Source organism: Drosophila grimshawi, unplaced genomic scaffold (genome assembly GCF_018153295.1).
Source record: "Drosophila grimshawi isolate 15287-2541.00 unplaced genomic scaffold, ASM1815329v1 contig_1377, whole genome shotgun sequence".
Classification (NCBI taxonomy): Eukaryota; Metazoa; Arthropoda; class Insecta; order Diptera; family Drosophilidae; genus Drosophila; species Drosophila grimshawi.
The window spans coordinates 9,464,148-9,481,327 of NW_025062900.1; the positions used below are offsets into that span (position 1 = coordinate 9,464,148).

The following is a 17,180-nucleotide window of genomic DNA, read 5'->3' on the forward strand; positions in this document are numbered from 1 at the left end:
CCCTCCTTTGTCACACCGGCGCTTCCTCACGTCGACGACGGCAACAAAGTAACAAAACAGGCAAACAAAAATTCCAGAAACAACATAAAACCGATTGATTTATTTTGACAATGCTCCATGCAGAGTCCGAGTCTGAGTCCGAGCCGGAGTTGGAGTTGGAGCTGGAGTCCGAGAGAGAGTCCGGTAGACGGCTGGCCATTGTTTGTCCAGGCGGTGTTCGCCCCATCGACATGTTCCGTTCGCATTTCGGACCGTCACCAGACTGGGCACAACGCCCACTCCACTCCACCCGCCCATCCCTTTTCACCCCTAAGCGATGCCTCTGCAAAGTTGTCCTCGTTGTCCGTTTGTAAAATATTTTATTTGCCCATCTTTCTTATTTTAATCCTTCATTGCATTTGGGGTGGGGGGTTTTGCTTGGGTGCTTTGAGCTGTGCACAATTTCATTGTGAATGCAGCCAGAGTGTGTGGAAAATACACGAAACGAATACAATTCAGACTGCGTGGGTTTCTATGGCCATAAAACACACGTTAATTACCCTGCAGAATCATCAACCCATTCTTTGCCAAGCCCTCCTCAATTTCTACTTATATAACTATAACACCAACATTTTTCCAACCAATAAGTTTTTTACAATTTAAATAAGAGGACATTTATAATTTATTAATATTTTGAACTAAACATAAGTTCATTAATAATAATCTAAGTAAATATTTAGAAGACACCATATCCGAGTGCTCGTCTTAAAATTCTCTTAATAACACTCAGGAAAAAATCAACCTAAAATCACAAAATCACAAAAAAATGTGTTCTAGTTTTCAGGGCGATTCCAGGTATATTTTTCTCAACGTACCAAATATCTTGAATATAAGGGAATAACATAAATAAAAAGCAGCGCATACATCAGTTTTTTATTATACATTTTTGAGGTACACAAAATATTAGATAGATAAATCTGGAAAAGATTTGCATATATAAGTTATTTTGAATGAAATCAAAAGCTGATGCTTCTTCCTCTGCCCTTTGTCGGCATCCTCGGAGTAGGTAATGTTTTGATTTTCTTTCTAGATTCAAGGTATCTATTACATATATAATATATTTATATGTCTTGGTTGTAAAGAATATAAAGATGATTTTGCTGAACTTACTTGCAAGCCATTATGCAATTTACTCAACCTGATGCGCGTCTTTTCCCGCATAATATATCGATATGATGCAGAGCTAATATAAAATTGTGGCGGAGCAGGAACTTTGGCACATCCACAGCATCCTGTACAACAACTCATATTTTTTAATTTATTTATTTTTTTTTGACAAGAGAATTTTGAGACAAAGCCGAAAAAATAAGAGTTGTTTGCTTTTCAAAAGCTGGCTCTATACTAAAAGATTGCTCAAGTTTTTGTCATAGCTTTGGAAAAGGAAAAGCCAACCATATTAAAAGAAAAATACAAATACATAAATGAAAAAAATTCGCTACCCACATATAATTATAATAATTTTAAATATAATTATTATTATACCATTTATTAATAAATGGAAGAATAATTCGTAATGGTTCCCTAGTTAAATCAAAGTATAAAATACATATAATATATTTTTTCAATCATTTATTAAGAAAGTAACCTAAAGTCTGATTTGAAAGCGAACATTATATTAATATGTATGACAAGTACGCAGGACTAGTAATAAGGATGAGCGCCATTACGCTGCTGACCATACATTTGAGCATCGGCTCCACCAATGCCCGGCAAAGAGCTGTAATAATCGCCATTGCCTCGGCCCGAACGCTGATCCATTGGAGAGCTGTATGGGTTCAAGGGATAAGGGGGTGCTCTTCAAACAAATAACAGTTTTTCTTACTAGAGTCCGTTGCGAGAGTTCATCTCTCGCATGACCTTGGTGTAACGCAGGGGGCTGCGATAGCCGGGACCCCCGAAGGAAGCGGATCCACTTTGGCAATTCCTCGAGTCATCATAGGACTGCATGCCACCGCCTCCATAGCTCTGGGGTTGACTATATTCCTGACCCAACTCAGGCGCCTGGCCGTCGGGCGTGGACATGCCATAGCCCTCCATTGATTGATATTGTAAGTTTCCGTTTCCATTACCGGCACCGTAATCCATGACTTAATTTTTTCTTTTTATAAATTAAACAAGAAATTTATACTAAATTTGGAAAAGACGTAAAATTTCAAAATTTGTTGATTGTTTTTGCTGCTCCTTTCCGTCCGAAATGTGAGTTTGAATTAAATTCAAATTTGGTGCTACCCTAAGGCCAAGCAACTAATTTCCAAATCGATCTCATGGATAACTTGATGCAAAAATGTGATATACATAAGTTGTAGGAAAAGTTGCAGCATTCTGTGAAACTGTATTTAGCTGTCGCAGATTTATGAGTCCATTTCCTTTAGTGGACCAAAGTAACTTAGCCACTTCTTAACCCATTCGGACGGCTTATCGCACCAGCCACAGTGCAACTAAAGTTTTCCAACAAAAATACAAAAAAAAGAGAGAAAATGCCGGCTGTAAAACAGCCATAATGGAAATCAAAACGACTGCAAGCCAATGAATATGCAGAAAGCAGCAGTCGCCGAATAATTAAAATCGAGTAGCTCCTTGCGGAGGATTACGCGAGCGCAGGCTTCAGAGATACGGGCCACACTTTACGGTCGACAATTAAGTGCGCCTCCGTAATCTGTCTGTCGTAATTATGGCTCCACGGCGTATTTATCTGCTGCAATTAGCGCCCTGCACGACTCGCATATTTCACAGATCCAGAGATTGAATTGGTCTGTAAAATTTGCATGCGCTTAGAACCAGGTCCTTGGTCCTTGGCCCCCACGACACTAGCACGAATGCGAATGCGAGCAAGTTTATGCAAGTTTATGTCTTTAATTAAATTTCACAATTGTCTGAAAAAAGAGCATTGGAATGTGTAGGATTGTAAAACACAATTATTGAGTTATCGTGGTTTATTGATATATTTAATCGAAGTTCTCAGTTCTAGTGTGCGCATGCGTCTACGCGCAGGCTCATTATCACATATTAAACATAAATTGCGTTTCTGCTTATCACTTAATCAAAATAACATTAGAAGCACTCCGAGTTATCTGCCTAGGGCGAAGGGCTCGCTTGAGGAGGTCTTCACATAGTAAATGCCTGCCTTGGGTATCGACGGTTCACCGCCCATTTTATAGGCTTGTCGCTGGCTCTCATCACACTTCCACTTTTTCTCAGTCCGCTCGCAGGGTGTGCCCCAGAAGCCCTGAGGTGTATTGATGGATTCGGCAAACATTTGATAGGCACGTATGTGGGAGCAACCCAAATATAAACAACTGCGCTGATAGAGTCCATAGTTAGGATAGAAGGTGGCACGGCCGGTAGGTTTCAGGAAACCAAAGTTGCCACTCGTATGCATGGACTCCACATATCGTGCATCGCTGGCATCAATGCGAAACTGTGGACTGCGATCCCGAAACGAGGGACCTGCCGGATCCAAAGCAAAGATGGTATTATACTGATCGGGCTTCAGGAATTTGCCAGCAGAACCCGCTATTTGGGCACCCAGCGAATGTCCAATCACATACATATCATCGTAGCTAGCCCCAAAGTTCCGATTCAATTCGCGTGTGAACTGAGCCAACTGAGCACCAAACTCATCAATTAACTTCACCACGAAGAAATAGTTGATATTGGCGGAGCTTGCACTCCAATCCGTTACGATCACATTGTAATCGCCATGCTTTAAATACGCATTCTTCACATCCCTATTGAAGGAGCCACGCGACTGACTCATCCAGCCATGCACAATGATTCGAGTGGGCAGCGAGCTATTGAATCCAGAGTGTCGCCACTTCTTCTCATTGTTAAAGTCAATTTTGCGTCCGCATTCGGGGAACTCGCGCTGGAACAAATAGAACTGCATGCGATGGTCTCGTGAGCGAAATGGATTCAGATTACGAGCGATCTTCTTGATTAACGACAAGTCCAGAAAGTGGCCAATGCCGTGCTTCTCGTTCAGATCCTTGTCGCATTTATTCCACACACAAGGCTCGGTGGTCTCGTACTCATCCTCCAGTGTGGCCAGCAGGTCAGCATCCTTCACTTCGTCTTCCCCAAAGCCGCTGCGTATACCAATGGATATATTCTCAGGATCGGGCACCTGTGCCATAAACTCATCCATCTCCGAATCATAGTTCTCCTCAATACTGTTGTTTTGAGCTGTAGAGAATATTATGTAATGAAAATATAATTAATAAATATAAATAAAAATAGTTCAATTATATGAATACATAGAATGACTTCATGTTTTAAATTAAAACATGTATTGTTTGGTGATCTCCCGGTGAATGCCGTGGTGATTCCCGTGGTCTTCAACTGTGGAGTTTTAAACTCTAGCCAGCGAAAATCAAATTTAAATGAATCAAAATGTTAAAAAAGTTTAAACTTGTTTCTTATTAATCGTTATTCCAGACGATTGATAATGCCAAACAAAAAAAAAAGTACTAATTTTAAATAGTTAGTCATGACTTACCATTTGCTGCAGCAATAAGCAGCACTACCGCAACAAATTTGAAGCACATATTGATTTGATCAGCTATTATAGAGCTACTACACGCCAGCAGAGACTATAACATTCTGTTGCTTTTCTCCAGCTCGCACTCTGCTTATATATGCAGTAAACGTGATATGGCATTTGAGCTTTATGCTTGATGCTGCACTTTTAGCATCAGTCGCGTCGCGTTCGCTCCTCTAATCTACTTGTAATTATCACTTGTGAACGTCACTGGGTCTATCGCCTGCTAAATCTAAGTTCACTCTCGGACTGGCATTGCCCACGATGACAGCACCTGGCACGCTTTTCCCACAGCATCGACAGACAACTAATTCAGTCAGTTATAGTTGATTTACTTTGGCATTACCGGTTTTCTTAATACATACACGGTATACGCGCAAGCATCTGAACTTTAATGACTCTAAACTTGCAGCCGTATAGCGTGATAGCGTTTGGGAATTTCTTGAATATAATTTAACGGATTCGGTTAATACAGCATGAAAATTAAGGTATTTGAAATACCTTATAATATAAATATATAATTCGATATACTGATCCGTATGTAGGCTTCTACACGAACTTGTATCTAAGCTATAAAATCCTCTTGAACAAATACAACATTTTTGATTCAAATTTATTCATTACAATTTTTTTTATTTTTTTTTATTCATAAGACTATTTAGTTTTAAACAGTTCAGGTGCGATATGTAAGGGTATATAAACTTCAGCAAATAGCTGTGGCGTCTATGTTGTTTACTATTGTTGCTACTGTTGCTACTGTTGCTACTGTTGCTTACTATTATTACAATTGTGTAAAAAAGCTTAATTGGATTTACTAATAAATATTACTGCATTATAATTAGTGCAATTACAAAGGAATTATCAGTTAGTGAACTATATAGAGTTCTACTGTAAAATGACAAGGTGACGCAATTAAAGTGTTGAAGTGTAACTCACTACGTAAATCAATCCGTTTTTAAAAACGGAATTCGATACATATCATCAACATCGAATATAATATTGTTTCCAAAAATATCTTCTTCGTAATTTTATTAATTACTTCCAACGCTTTTAAAAATTGCGGAAGATAAATACAATTTGAGAAATGGGCTTGTCAACAATCACTTAATCCAAACAATAACAATATATACATATGATATGATGATCATATATACAGAAATTTTACAGATTACAGGACCAAACTCAATTGAAACGGAATCGAATGGAATATGGGGCCCATGTAAGAATCCAAACACTTGTAAAATATTCAATCACAGACGGTTCGAATATACATGTATATAAATCGAAATCAGAAAGTCCTTGTTTTCTCTTAAACTACAAGGAACATTTTGAATATAGCCGTGCGCAATTCAAAATGTTTGACACAGGCATATAAATATAGAATGCACTTTTCTATATTTAATAATCCCTATGTCTTGTATTGCTTTGTTGAGGATTATTTTTGATCCAAAGGACATCCAGGCATTCCTTAAAATGAGGCGATTCTTTAATTTTATACATTTTAGGAACTAACCATTTTGAGTAAATTTTTTCCAATTTTTCGAAACAAGGTGCCCAATTAAAATTGCATAAAAAGCGCAGCAGCATTGCTCGCGGATCTGCTTAGAGATTTTAATCAATTTTAAAATCAACTGCTTGATAAGCAGTGTGAAATTAACATCTGATTCTTAGCTGAGTTCCACACCTAGTAGCAATGAAAAATAGAGTTCACAATTACTGGATTTGTTTTTCATGAATTACATTCCACAATTATGGATTGAAAACGCATTGCTTGAAGCTTTCAGTTTTGTTACATTAAATGTACCATTCGTTCATATAAAATACATTTGATATAAAACACAGCAAATGGATTTTTTGGCCAGATGATAACTTAATTTAACGCTTTAAGTATTGCATCAGTCAGCTTCAGGTCGTCAGCAATAGTTCCATTGGTAAGGTGGCAGCACCAAGATTAATCGATAGCCCGTACTTACTTTACATACATATATCGATAAGTGCAACTATTGTTGTTGTGCTATCAATGCGAATGAGGAAGCAGAATTGTAAATATCAACTGCCTTCCGTGGAGATAGCCGCACAACGCGGCTAAAAGAAAATCAATAGAATGAGTCTCGACGACGTCATCTACGTATTATGCCTGCTTGCGTGCATTGGAGCCGGCAGCTATGTAAAGAAAATCCGCGATGAGACACAACGCAAATGCATTTGCTCGATGCTGGGAATTGTTGTTGTTGTCATCGTCTCTGGATTCCATAGTATCCACTGTGTCATCTCCCTAGGCCTGGGAGCGGCCAGTGTGCTTCTCGTGCATCCCAGGTACAAAGTGAGATCCTTTTTCATACATCGAAATTAATGCAAAGTTTGATTCGATGATTGCAGCAAATGCCATTTGGTCACCTTTGGAATTATGTTTGGTTATCTGGTCTTCTTCCGTCTTGTCCATCTCTTTGGCCTGCCATCTGTTCCTGGACACACCAATATGATACAAATGCTGCTTACCCTAAAGGTTAGTGGTCACTGCATAATCAATCATTCATCAGCTCCCTAATCCTAATCCTTCATCAGGTCTCGGGTATTGCGTTTGAGAAAACAGCTGCCTGGAAGCGAATTCGTGCGCGAGAAAATCAGGATAAAAATGCGGAACGGGATGTGAACACCGAGGAGAGCATCGAAATAACCGAATACGATGTGGAACTGCAGCTACTGACTGTCACTGAGATTATCCACTATAGCGTCAATTACGTTGGCATTCTCACAGGTCAGTGCTCAGATTTATTTTTCCTTTACTTTTATAAATAGAATGAAAACTGCAAATTGACAAGCATTACAAATGCAGACGAGATCAATCAAGATTTGCATTAAATTACATCGGGATCAAAGTCCATTTACGCAATCTCAACATTCACAGATAATGGCATTCTATCAATAGGCCAGAACTATCGCTATTTATATGAGTCAAACGTCTTATCTCAGTGCATTGTCAGCATGTGTCTATATTTAATTAACTAGTGTAATATATGGACAGAAGCGGAATTCATTAAAATAATGCAATATCTAACGAAATTCGAATTCTGGTGTATACTTAATTTCACTTTAAGATTTCCTTGTTCAAATAAAATGGTAAACTTAATATTCAAAATGATGCAAAATAACAATCCATTAAGCAAGAAAAACAGAAATCTAGCAATAATTCACTAATTTAAAATACTACATTTGTTTTTCAAAATATTTAAATATGTTTTATATATTCATTATTATAATTATTTCAACTTGCAGGTCCATATTTTCGCTATCGCACGTATCGTGACTACTTTGAGATGCCTTTCAAAGATCATGCGCCCTGCGTACAGGCAACCATTGAGCAGCTCAAATGGGCCGCTTTCTATTGCAGTCTTTATCTGGCGACCAACTACTTCTGGCCACTAGATGTGAGTATTTCAAAATAGATAATATATTGACCATATAACAACTCTGTAACACTTTTGCAGTACGCTCTCAGCGATGAGTTCTACAACGATCGTTCCGTTCTCTATCGCCTGTTGTATGTGTGGCCAACATTCTTCATTTTCCGTGCACGCATCTACACCGGTCTCACATTGAGCGAATGCGTTTGCACAATGTCTGGATTTGGTGCATATCCCGATGAGGCGGATGTTGCCAATGGGGAGGGTCCTCGCAAGCGCTACCAGCACATGGAATGGGATGCTGAGAAGCGCACCTACAATTTTACCACGATTGTAAACACTCGGGTTTGGGACGTGGAGCGCTGCTGGACCTTCCGCGAGGGCATGAAGCACTGGAACGTGTGCGTTCAGTATTGGCTGGCAGTGAATGTCTACAAGCTGTTCCCCATCCGCAAATATAGGTCTGTATGCCACGATTTACAACTGTACTTAGGCTCAACAATAATGTATTCATTTTTAGAACGGGTGCCACTTTTCTGTGCTCTGCCTATTGGCATGGCTTTCGGCCTGGCCACTATTTCTGCATCATGGGCGCACCATTGTATGTACCACTGGAGGATATGTGGCATAAGCTGGTTCGAAAGGATGCTGTCGGCATGCAACGCAATGTACTCGATGTCATATTCTGGATATCGAAATGGTTCGCCTTCAGCTACCTGGGCACCGCCTTTTTATTGTCCTCGTTCGACAACATTTGGCGCTTCTATAGCTCCGTTTATCACTTCGGTTACATCGCTTGGGTTCTCATGGTTGCCCTGGGCGTACTTCTGACCAAGCAGAAGAAGGCAGCAGAACGCAGAGAAAAACGCGCTCCGGATTCCATTGCTTCCACTGGAGATGCAAGTGCAACCAAGCTGAAGGCTCAGTAAGGGAATCATACAGATATGCAGCTCGAACAAACATATTATTCTTAAATAATGCAAAATTCCGTGTTCCAATTTGTGTATACATAGAATCTGTAGATAATTAGTCAAATGATTACTTTCTACTATCTAAGCCAAGATATATATATGGGGTTTTCTTATAGTTAAAATTCACTACAGTTTAAATTTAAACAAAGATACTTCCCCAACTCTATCGGATAACTATATCATACAATTTTTTACTTACGTAGTTGGAATTGAAGTTTCGTGCAAGAGAATTAAACAGCCTATTGTTTGCTGTATTTATTGTCAAACTTATAAATCATTACAATATTTTAAAACAAATTGCTTTCTAAACTTTATTACAAAATGCTGAGCTTGAGAGTGATAGAGAAATGTAATTTGAACATACAGATTCGAGATATGTTAATGAGCTATGATTAATACAATCAAATATAATAAACAATTCGAGGAGAAATATAGTTTTCATTTTGTTTCCTTTTTTTTTCGGATTGCTAATAATGTAAATTTGTTGCATATTTATTTATCTATAGGAAGAATACTAAAATTAAGTTTACGTTATTGTAAATGTTTGTGTTTTTTTTTTATATGTATTCGATACCAGCTCGAATTTGGTCTAAATTCAACGCGTTTCCATTTCAGATTCATAAATTTAGTTTCTTCAAATATGTGAGCATGGCAAGAGATTTCCTGTTGCGTTTACTTTTGCTAATTAGAGCAACGCCGACCCAAAAAACCAAGTGGCCGGGTGCAGGGTGAGCGAGGGTCAGGCCGTCGATGGCTCATCGGTGACCAGGGATAAGCGACGCTTTACATCCTGTGTGGTGTTATAGGCGCCGCATTGCACGCACTTGAGCCCGATGAAATGAAATTTGGTTTTTGAAGTCTGCCGTGGAATGAAAAATGCAAAATTATCATGTTAACAACATTATGTTTAATATCTAGTATATCAGTTACCTTGTGACAATCGTTGCAGAAAATGTGCACACGCTGATTCTCGTACTTGAGTGGAACGGGCATGCGCAGGGCCTGGGCATCCAGGTAATCCCAGAGCGCCGTCATGTCGATCAGCGATGTTTGGCAGGTGGGGCAGGTGTAGTGACCCGAGGCCAGTAGTTGATCGAAGCACATCTTGTGCAACAGATGGCCACAGTCTGGAATGTGGCAAGGAATGCGCGAGGTGTGTATATCGCCCAGACAGACGGGGCAATGCGAACGAGAGATATTCTCCACACACTACAAAACAAAACGTACAAAATACAACAAATACATAAGGTGATTCCCCACTTTGCACACACACCCAAGATGCTATTTTTAAACTGGATTTGTTTTTGAGCTGTCAATTCGGAAACCAGTTCAACACTAATTCTGCATAAATATTAATATTATAGAGTACGATTTCTTCCAATGAACCACAATCTATGCATATTCAATGTCAAGAAGCCGGGTATTAAAAAGAAAGATACATTTAACAATTGCAACCCAGATCATTGGCATTCAAAATAGTAGCCTTGACTTAGTGTGAATCACAATATTAAGCATATATTTAAGTTATTATTGATTATAGCAAACAACTTGTGCTTACTTTTAAACATTATATGAAGTATATTTGGGCTAAGTTTTAGCTAGAAATATGCTTACCCGATGCCCATCGATCTTAAGCTGCATCGGCAGACACATGTTGCACACTTCGCAGTGGAAGAAGTTATGGGCACCGCCAATGCGGCAGATGCCACAGCCATGACAATGATATTGCTGTTTATCCGCATCGTCGAACAGGTTGCAAATCAGGCATGTGTACTAAGAGTAGAAATACATATATAATATTTATAATAATAATGTAGAAGGAAGCAACTTACCTTGCCGAAGCGTACGCCGCACTCTTCGCACTGCTCCTGTACCTTTTGCCGCGTGTTGCACTCAGAGCAGATAAGTTCCGTGAGTGTCTTCCGATCGAAATGATGCGACTCGTTCTCATCGTGGCAGAAGCGGCACTTGTAAAACTTGTTGCAACAGGGAGTCTGTAAAGAGTACATGAAATATTTAAACAGTTAATTTAATTTTATATAATTTAATTCAAAAATTTAAAAACTGAGGACCTGAGAAGCCGTTAACATTAATCTACAAGTATTTAAAAAAAATCGTATTAAAATCGGTTTGATAAAAATAAAAAGAATGAAGCACCAAATAAACAAAAATGAAGTGTAATATATTATTTGGCGGAATTCTGACAGCTTCGATGCTAAATGAAGCTGTTAATGAAATATAAGCAAATGAAATAAAATAAAAAAAGCTACTTGGAAACCGACCTAAAACAATTCCATTTAATATACTGGCGGGCATCTACTTGGGTTAGACTTAACGTTATGATAAAGCATGGCAGACGCAGCTCAATTTGGAAAGTCATAAACCTTAATTAATCCAAACTGAAACTGAAATCGAAAACAGGAGGAGGAGGTGGAGGCGTCTGTGGCAACTTTGTGTCAAATTCTCTGCTAATTGTTTGGCTAAATACGTCTGCTTGCTAAATAGTCCGTGTCGCAAATTGTTTAAATGCTGATACAATAAAATCTCCAGCACAGTGGAGCGAAAAAACACCGATGGCAATATTAAATCTGGTTTCTTGACCTCCAATCATGCTCCAAAACGAGATGACCATGAGAGATCTTTACATTTCTAAAAATAATTTATTTGCAAGCTTTACAAATTCTTAATTGTCCACGCAATGTGCTCAATTCAATTTTTGAAATTCTTCAGCTGCTTTGTCATTTCAATCTGATAACAAACAACACACACACACGAGCAAACCAAATTGTTGTAATGGGAATTTTTCAATTGTGCAATGTTCTATTCCCCAGTTAAATAACAGTTAAGAACAAATTGAATAGTGTTTTCTTGATAATAAAGCTAGTTCACCTGTCGAGAATATTTTTGCAGGTCAATGTGGCTATTTTTTCCAATTTTAGAACAGCTTATAGATATTACATTTATTAGGTAGTGTAAATAGCAGTAAATGGCTTTTTTAAAGATGCTTGCTTCTGTTGTTAATAATAGAAGCACTTGAAATAGAAGTGAAGCACCTTAAAATCCGGTTTTTTTGATTTTCCCACAATCAATATTTTTAATTTATAGATAAAAACCTCATTTCGCATTTGGATTCCAGTTGATATACTCCTATTTGGCCAACAGTGCACAAATGACTAATGCAAACAGTAATTGTAACAACGTTGACAAATTTTCAAAGTAAACTCATGTAGGTCGTACAAATTCTAAGTAATATCGAGCATTATTGCAATTTAGAATGTCGTAACTCTCTTATATGCAAATATATATATGAGAGGCATAGCTACGTTTACGCATTTTAAATTGAGTTCACCTGATTCAATAACTTTTATGTACATGTTTTTATTGGTTTGTGTGAGAAAACTCATTTAGTTAGTTGTCAACCAATCGTCACAACATTTTCGTGACATTTTCAAAATTCAGTGAACGATCGTCAAGCAAAAAAACCCAGCTATTCATTTGTTTTGTTCACTGAATATAAATGAGCAATAAAATCCATATTTCATAGCAATTAACCAAAAATTAGCAATTAACATACACAAAATTAACAACTTAAAATAATTATTCACAGACATATTTTGAGTTGTATGAAAAAAGTAAGACAATCTATGAAAGCTGTCAATGGATTGATAAATCACATAACGAAGCAGCCATAAATATTTCAAATTGCTATCGTTTCTACCTCTACCTAAATTAATCAAACAGTTGTAGTGGTAATAGCTACATATGTCAAAATATTAAAAAAAATTGATTTATTTTTATTATGAAATCATTCACATAGAATTGTATGCAGCATTGGCCTTAACACACATCAATTTTTTTTTATTTCATTCTGATCATCTCTAAACTTATTTCAGTATTTGCTAGCCAACAAATGGCGCACTTATTTTGGAAACAGATAAGTTATTGCCTGGTCTGAAGCAAATTGCTAAAGGCAAGTGCTGAAAATAGTAGAAAAACAAGCGGTTTATTTACGCCTTCACAAAGGAAAACGGCAAAGTGTTAATATTTAATTTAACAATAAAGATAAATTCTCGTAATTTAGTGGGGTATCAATGGAGGTGTTAAATGGGCACTCACTCTCTTGGATACTGCAGCCGAATTCAGTCTGTGAGTAAGCCAAGCCAATTACCAAAAACCAAATAGAGAAAATACATATAGAGTACTTGACTACAAAATACCCAGTATTATAATTTAAGTAAAGGGCAATTTATCGTCGATTGTTCGTAACGAGTTAACCCAAATAACGCCTCGCTTCAGATATTTTATTGCTGATCGAATGTTTGCTTAGAGATTAAATAAAAACGTTATCGAAGTTGTCTCCAGCTGAAAGCCTCGCAACTCTCACTCACTCTTGCTTGTCAATGGATGAGGTGTATAAAAATCTCCTTCCGATTGCATCGCAACTCTCATTCATCCTTACTTCGTCGATTTCAATGGACAAAGGGTATAGAAGCGTCAAACTAAAGTGTAAATTGTTGTCGCGCTTTTGTTGGTTTATTTGTATCTTGTTGCTGTTTGCTGCTGGTGTTATAGAAGTGTAGGCAGAATTCACAGGCAAGTACCAATTCCCCCAATTGAGCCCAAATTATGCAGCCACAAAAGAAATGTGTCCGCAATTGTGTTTGCATGTGTGTGAGAGTGTAAGTGTATGATTGTGTGTGTGTTTGTGTGTGTCTGTGTGTTGTGGACTACGTTTGTTTACAAATGTATATATAAGTTGAAATGCTTGTTTTTGGGGAGCAACACAAAAGCAGACTTTGGACAGACCTACACGACGTCGATAATCAGAAGCCAACAATTCGAGGAGGCGTCTCCGGAAATTGCCATGTGTCCGACACAATCAATGATATCTTATTTAGCAAAGTAATCCGTAAGAAATTACAAGGTAACTCAGCTAGTCAGATAATACAGTGAATTAAATAACAACATTTTACTTAATATTTCTGCTCACTGAATCAGTAAATGCATAGCATTTAGTTAAGAAAGGAAAAATATGTGTTTTGATTTAATTAAACTAAGAACGGATAAAAACTTATGAAAAGAGTTGCTATCAAGCAAGCCTAGCTTGCTTCAGAGACTTGAATTGAATTGGGATAATGTTTCAGATACATACCACAAACATAGCGCGGCGCTTGTAGTGCGTGCAACCAAATCGCAATGAATCCGGCGTAGTTGGCTTGGTTGCATCAATGTTGCTATCTAATATGCTGCTTTCGATGAGTGAAAATTGCTCGTGTTGCTGCTGCTGCTCATTTTGCTGTTGCTGATGCTGCTCATGTTGCTGTTGCTGATGCTGCTGTCGCTTGATGTGGGCGACGACAGCAACATCCTTGATGACAATGTTGCTAGCCTCCATGGCGGTCTCCACATGACTCTTATTCACCACATTTTTGTCGATGTTGCTGTTGGGGTCAATAATGTTGCTGCTGCCATCGAATTTGAGCGTCGGCGTCGACTGTGATTTTCGCAAATGAACAGCTGCTGGGCTGCTGACGTTGACTGTGATTCTCGTCGAATTGGGGATGGTGTTGGGATTGGTGTTGGGGTTGGTGTTGGGGGTGGCGGCAGACGATGAACACGGCGCAGGCGACATAATCAGCTGCAGTTGCTTTCGCGCTATTATCTCAGTTACAGGCGGCGATGTTGCTGATGATGATGACGATGACTGCGCTGCTGTTGTTGATGTTGTTGCAGCTGACGCAGCCTCCAGGGAGGTCGACGACGATTGCGACGATGTCGCTGACGATGAATTTAAATTGAGTTGATTGAGTTCTTTTGTATTGGTAAATGTTTGTACATCAATGTTGCTGCTGCTGCTGTTGTTGCTGTTGTTATTATTGCTATTGTTATTGTTGTGTGTTTCACTTGGCGATATTCTGTGCTGCCTCAACTACCGTCTAATTTTGTTGCAGCCACTGTAGCCAGGCCAATTGTTGCTGTTGTTGTTGATATTGGTGCAGTTGTCGCTGTCGCTTTGGATGTCGATGTCGCTGCTGTTAATTGCTACCATCGACGTTGCCTCTTCAATTGCTTCAATATTTAAATGATTCGCCGTTGCGACATTTACTTTGTCTTTGTTCTCTGCTGCTTGTTACGATGATTGTTGTGGTGGTGGTTGCTGTGGTGCTGCTGCTGCTGCTGCTTCTTCTTCTTCAGTAACTCTGCCTCATCACAACAAGAAAACTACGACATGAGCAGATTTAGCCTTAACTTCTGTGTTTTCAGTACGTCTATTACGCTTGATTCCGTTTAATCTGCAGTCAATTCCTTGCCCCTTTGAAAACTTTCGCTCGTGTTCAACTCTTTATATTCACTGCGCGACTGCAAAAAGCGGCTACTTGCAAAGCTTTAATAGCAGTTGAGAGCAGTTGTTCATTATTAATTTGTTTGGGAATTTACATAACAACTGGCATTAGTGGTTTATTTTGTTGTTTAATCAAATATTTGGCCTTAGCACTGTGTTAAAAAAACATGTTATCGGATTATTATTTATAATATTTAATTATTTAAATAATATATACAATTTTTAAATTGGGTTTTACAAAGAATTGCAACTTATAAAAAGCTCTGATTTTTGTTTACATTGAGCTGATCGAAGCACTTTTCACACAATATTATCACACGTTTTATCAAGACTTCAATTTTGTCATTTTAATGTTGTGCACAGTTTTCTAATAGCTTTGTCACAATGTGCACACTTGTTAATACAACTTAAGACAAAGCTGCAAGCACGTTTGACTTTCGCTAGCTTTTTCGACTGTTGTTGCCGTTGAGCCAAAGGGGCTGAGCTGAGCCGAGCTGAGCGAAGCTCTTTGACTATGAAATGAAGACACTTTTATAACACTACTCTCATGCAAACTCACACAAGCACAAATGCGATTGTATGGATACAAATACAATGCAAATTAACGATTATTTAGCAATATGTGGTATGTGGTATGTGTTTCATTTACATACATATAAGATGCACGTACATTTATTATCTTGAGTTTCGCCAAGAAAAACCCCGAGTCTTGTTTGTCTAGAGTGTTTTTTTTTTGTTTTTCTTTTGCACTTATAAAGGGAACATGCCGACAATAAATATTGAAACTGTGCACAAATTAAATACGTGAACCGATAAAAAGGCCAAGTCAGCCAGCTAAACAACCAGACGGTCCACAATCGAATACAGACAGAAACGGACCCGCCAAGCAACAGCAAACAATAGCAAAAGCCTCAAAAATATTAACGAAATTCAGATTTCGATTACGATTATATTTACGCACTCCACGAATGCACGCAGGCGCACTCAAACACAGAAACAAATACACATAAAAATATTAAATGCAATTTGCATTTTAGTTTCGAATTTTTGAATCTGCTATCAGCTTGCTTTAGTTATCTTTTTCCATTTATTGCTAAATATTTGTGCTTGTGTGTGTGTTTATTTTTGTTTTTATTATTACTTTGTTTTTGTTATTTTTTGCAATTTGTTGCTGAACGTGTTTTTTGCCACTTCTTCGAGTGGATCATTTAAGTTTATCGTTTTAAGTTTAAAGCTGCTCCTCTTCTTTGGAATCTTGTATATGTTCGTTAATTATAATTTATTAACAGTGAAACATATATAAGTGAAACACACCAGCGAATAGCAGAACAGCAATAGGCGTCAATTAAATTAAATAAATGAGTGCAACCGTTGAGAGCGCTCTAGCGTCATGCGCTCCTCGTCTTTTGCTACGCTCGGCACTGAGTTCAGTTTTCAACTGAACATCAACGACGACGACAACGACGACGATGCCGAACATTGAACTACATGTGTGGGAGAACTCTGGTAGAGATTCGCTCTTAGGTTGTTCAGACTTGGAATCGCCTTCGTTTACTCTCTTCGTTTACTACTGGTGAGGCAACAAGTCTATCTGAAGCTTTCTGTGATAAAACTTGGTTTCAGTAGCATCTCTATGTAGCAAAACTTAAAATTTTCATAAAATTTAATATCAATTATGTGCTTACATTTTGTTGACATCTCTTTTCGTTTAAAAGTTATAGCTACCAAAAATTTGTCTTATGCGATGGGTGAAAAAGCTTTGAGGCGGAGAAATTTCCGTTACATTTTCTCATAGCTTTTCTCGGAGTATGCTTGTTGGGATATTCTTAATTGTGATTTTCATACTATTATTTTTGCTATAAAACGAAGATCAATCAATATTATTG

The 17,180-nt window shown here is 38.1% G+C and overlaps 4 protein-coding genes and 1 long non-coding RNA gene across 5 annotated transcripts; 1 reads left to right on the forward strand and 4 right to left on the reverse strand.

Moving 5' to 3' along the window:
• Positions 1-886: 886 nt before the first annotated feature.
• On the reverse strand, positions 887-1,312 carry LOC116805316. Its single transcript, XR_004365124.1, has 2 exons — positions 1,150-1,312; positions 887-1,080 (listed from the first exon to the last, which is right to left on the reverse strand). It is a non-coding gene; the product is annotated as an uncharacterized LOC116805316 (long non-coding RNA).
• Positions 1,313-1,593: 281 nt separating this feature from the next.
• On the reverse strand, positions 1,594-2,248 carry LOC6561953. The gene is made up of 2 exons (XM_001988617.2): positions 1,862-2,248; positions 1,594-1,804 (listed from the first exon to the last, which is right to left on the reverse strand). Exons 1-2 carry the CDS (start codon positions 2,122-2,124, stop codon positions 1,681-1,683), a joined length of 387 nt encoding a protein of 128 aa, XP_001988653.1. The 5' UTR covers positions 2,125-2,248; the 3' UTR covers positions 1,594-1,680.
• A 624-nt stretch (positions 2,249-2,872) lies between these two features.
• Positions 2,873-4,910, reverse strand: LOC6561436 (phospholipase A1). The gene is made up of 2 exons (XM_001988616.3): positions 4,535-4,910; positions 2,873-4,221 (listed from the first exon to the last, which is right to left on the reverse strand). The coding sequence occupies exons 1-2, from the start codon at positions 4,581-4,583 to the stop codon at positions 3,107-3,109; spliced, it is 1,164 nt and encodes a 387-aa protein (XP_001988652.1). The 5' UTR covers positions 4,584-4,910; the 3' UTR covers positions 2,873-3,106.
• A 1,673-nt stretch (positions 4,911-6,583) lies between these two features.
• On the forward strand, positions 6,584-9,385 carry LOC6561435 (lysophospholipid acyltransferase 7). The gene is made up of 6 exons (XM_001988615.3): positions 6,584-6,892; positions 6,956-7,082; positions 7,142-7,334; positions 7,853-8,004; positions 8,065-8,441; positions 8,501-9,385. The coding sequence occupies exons 1-6, from the start codon at positions 6,681-6,683 to the stop codon at positions 8,907-8,909; spliced, it is 1,470 nt and encodes a 489-aa protein (XP_001988651.1). The 5' UTR covers positions 6,584-6,680; the 3' UTR covers positions 8,910-9,385.
• On the reverse strand, positions 9,249-16,690 carry LOC6561434 (RING finger and CHY zinc finger domain-containing protein 1). Its single transcript, XM_032735986.2, has 6 exons — positions 16,609-16,690; positions 14,104-15,446; positions 10,784-10,945; positions 10,566-10,724; positions 9,882-10,160; positions 9,249-9,810 (listed from the first exon to the last, which is right to left on the reverse strand). Exons 2-6 carry the CDS (start codon positions 14,581-14,583, stop codon positions 9,691-9,693), a joined length of 1,200 nt encoding a protein of 399 aa, XP_032591877.1. The 5' UTR covers positions 14,584-15,446; positions 16,609-16,690; the 3' UTR covers positions 9,249-9,690.
• Positions 16,691-17,180: the final 490 nt, after the last annotated feature.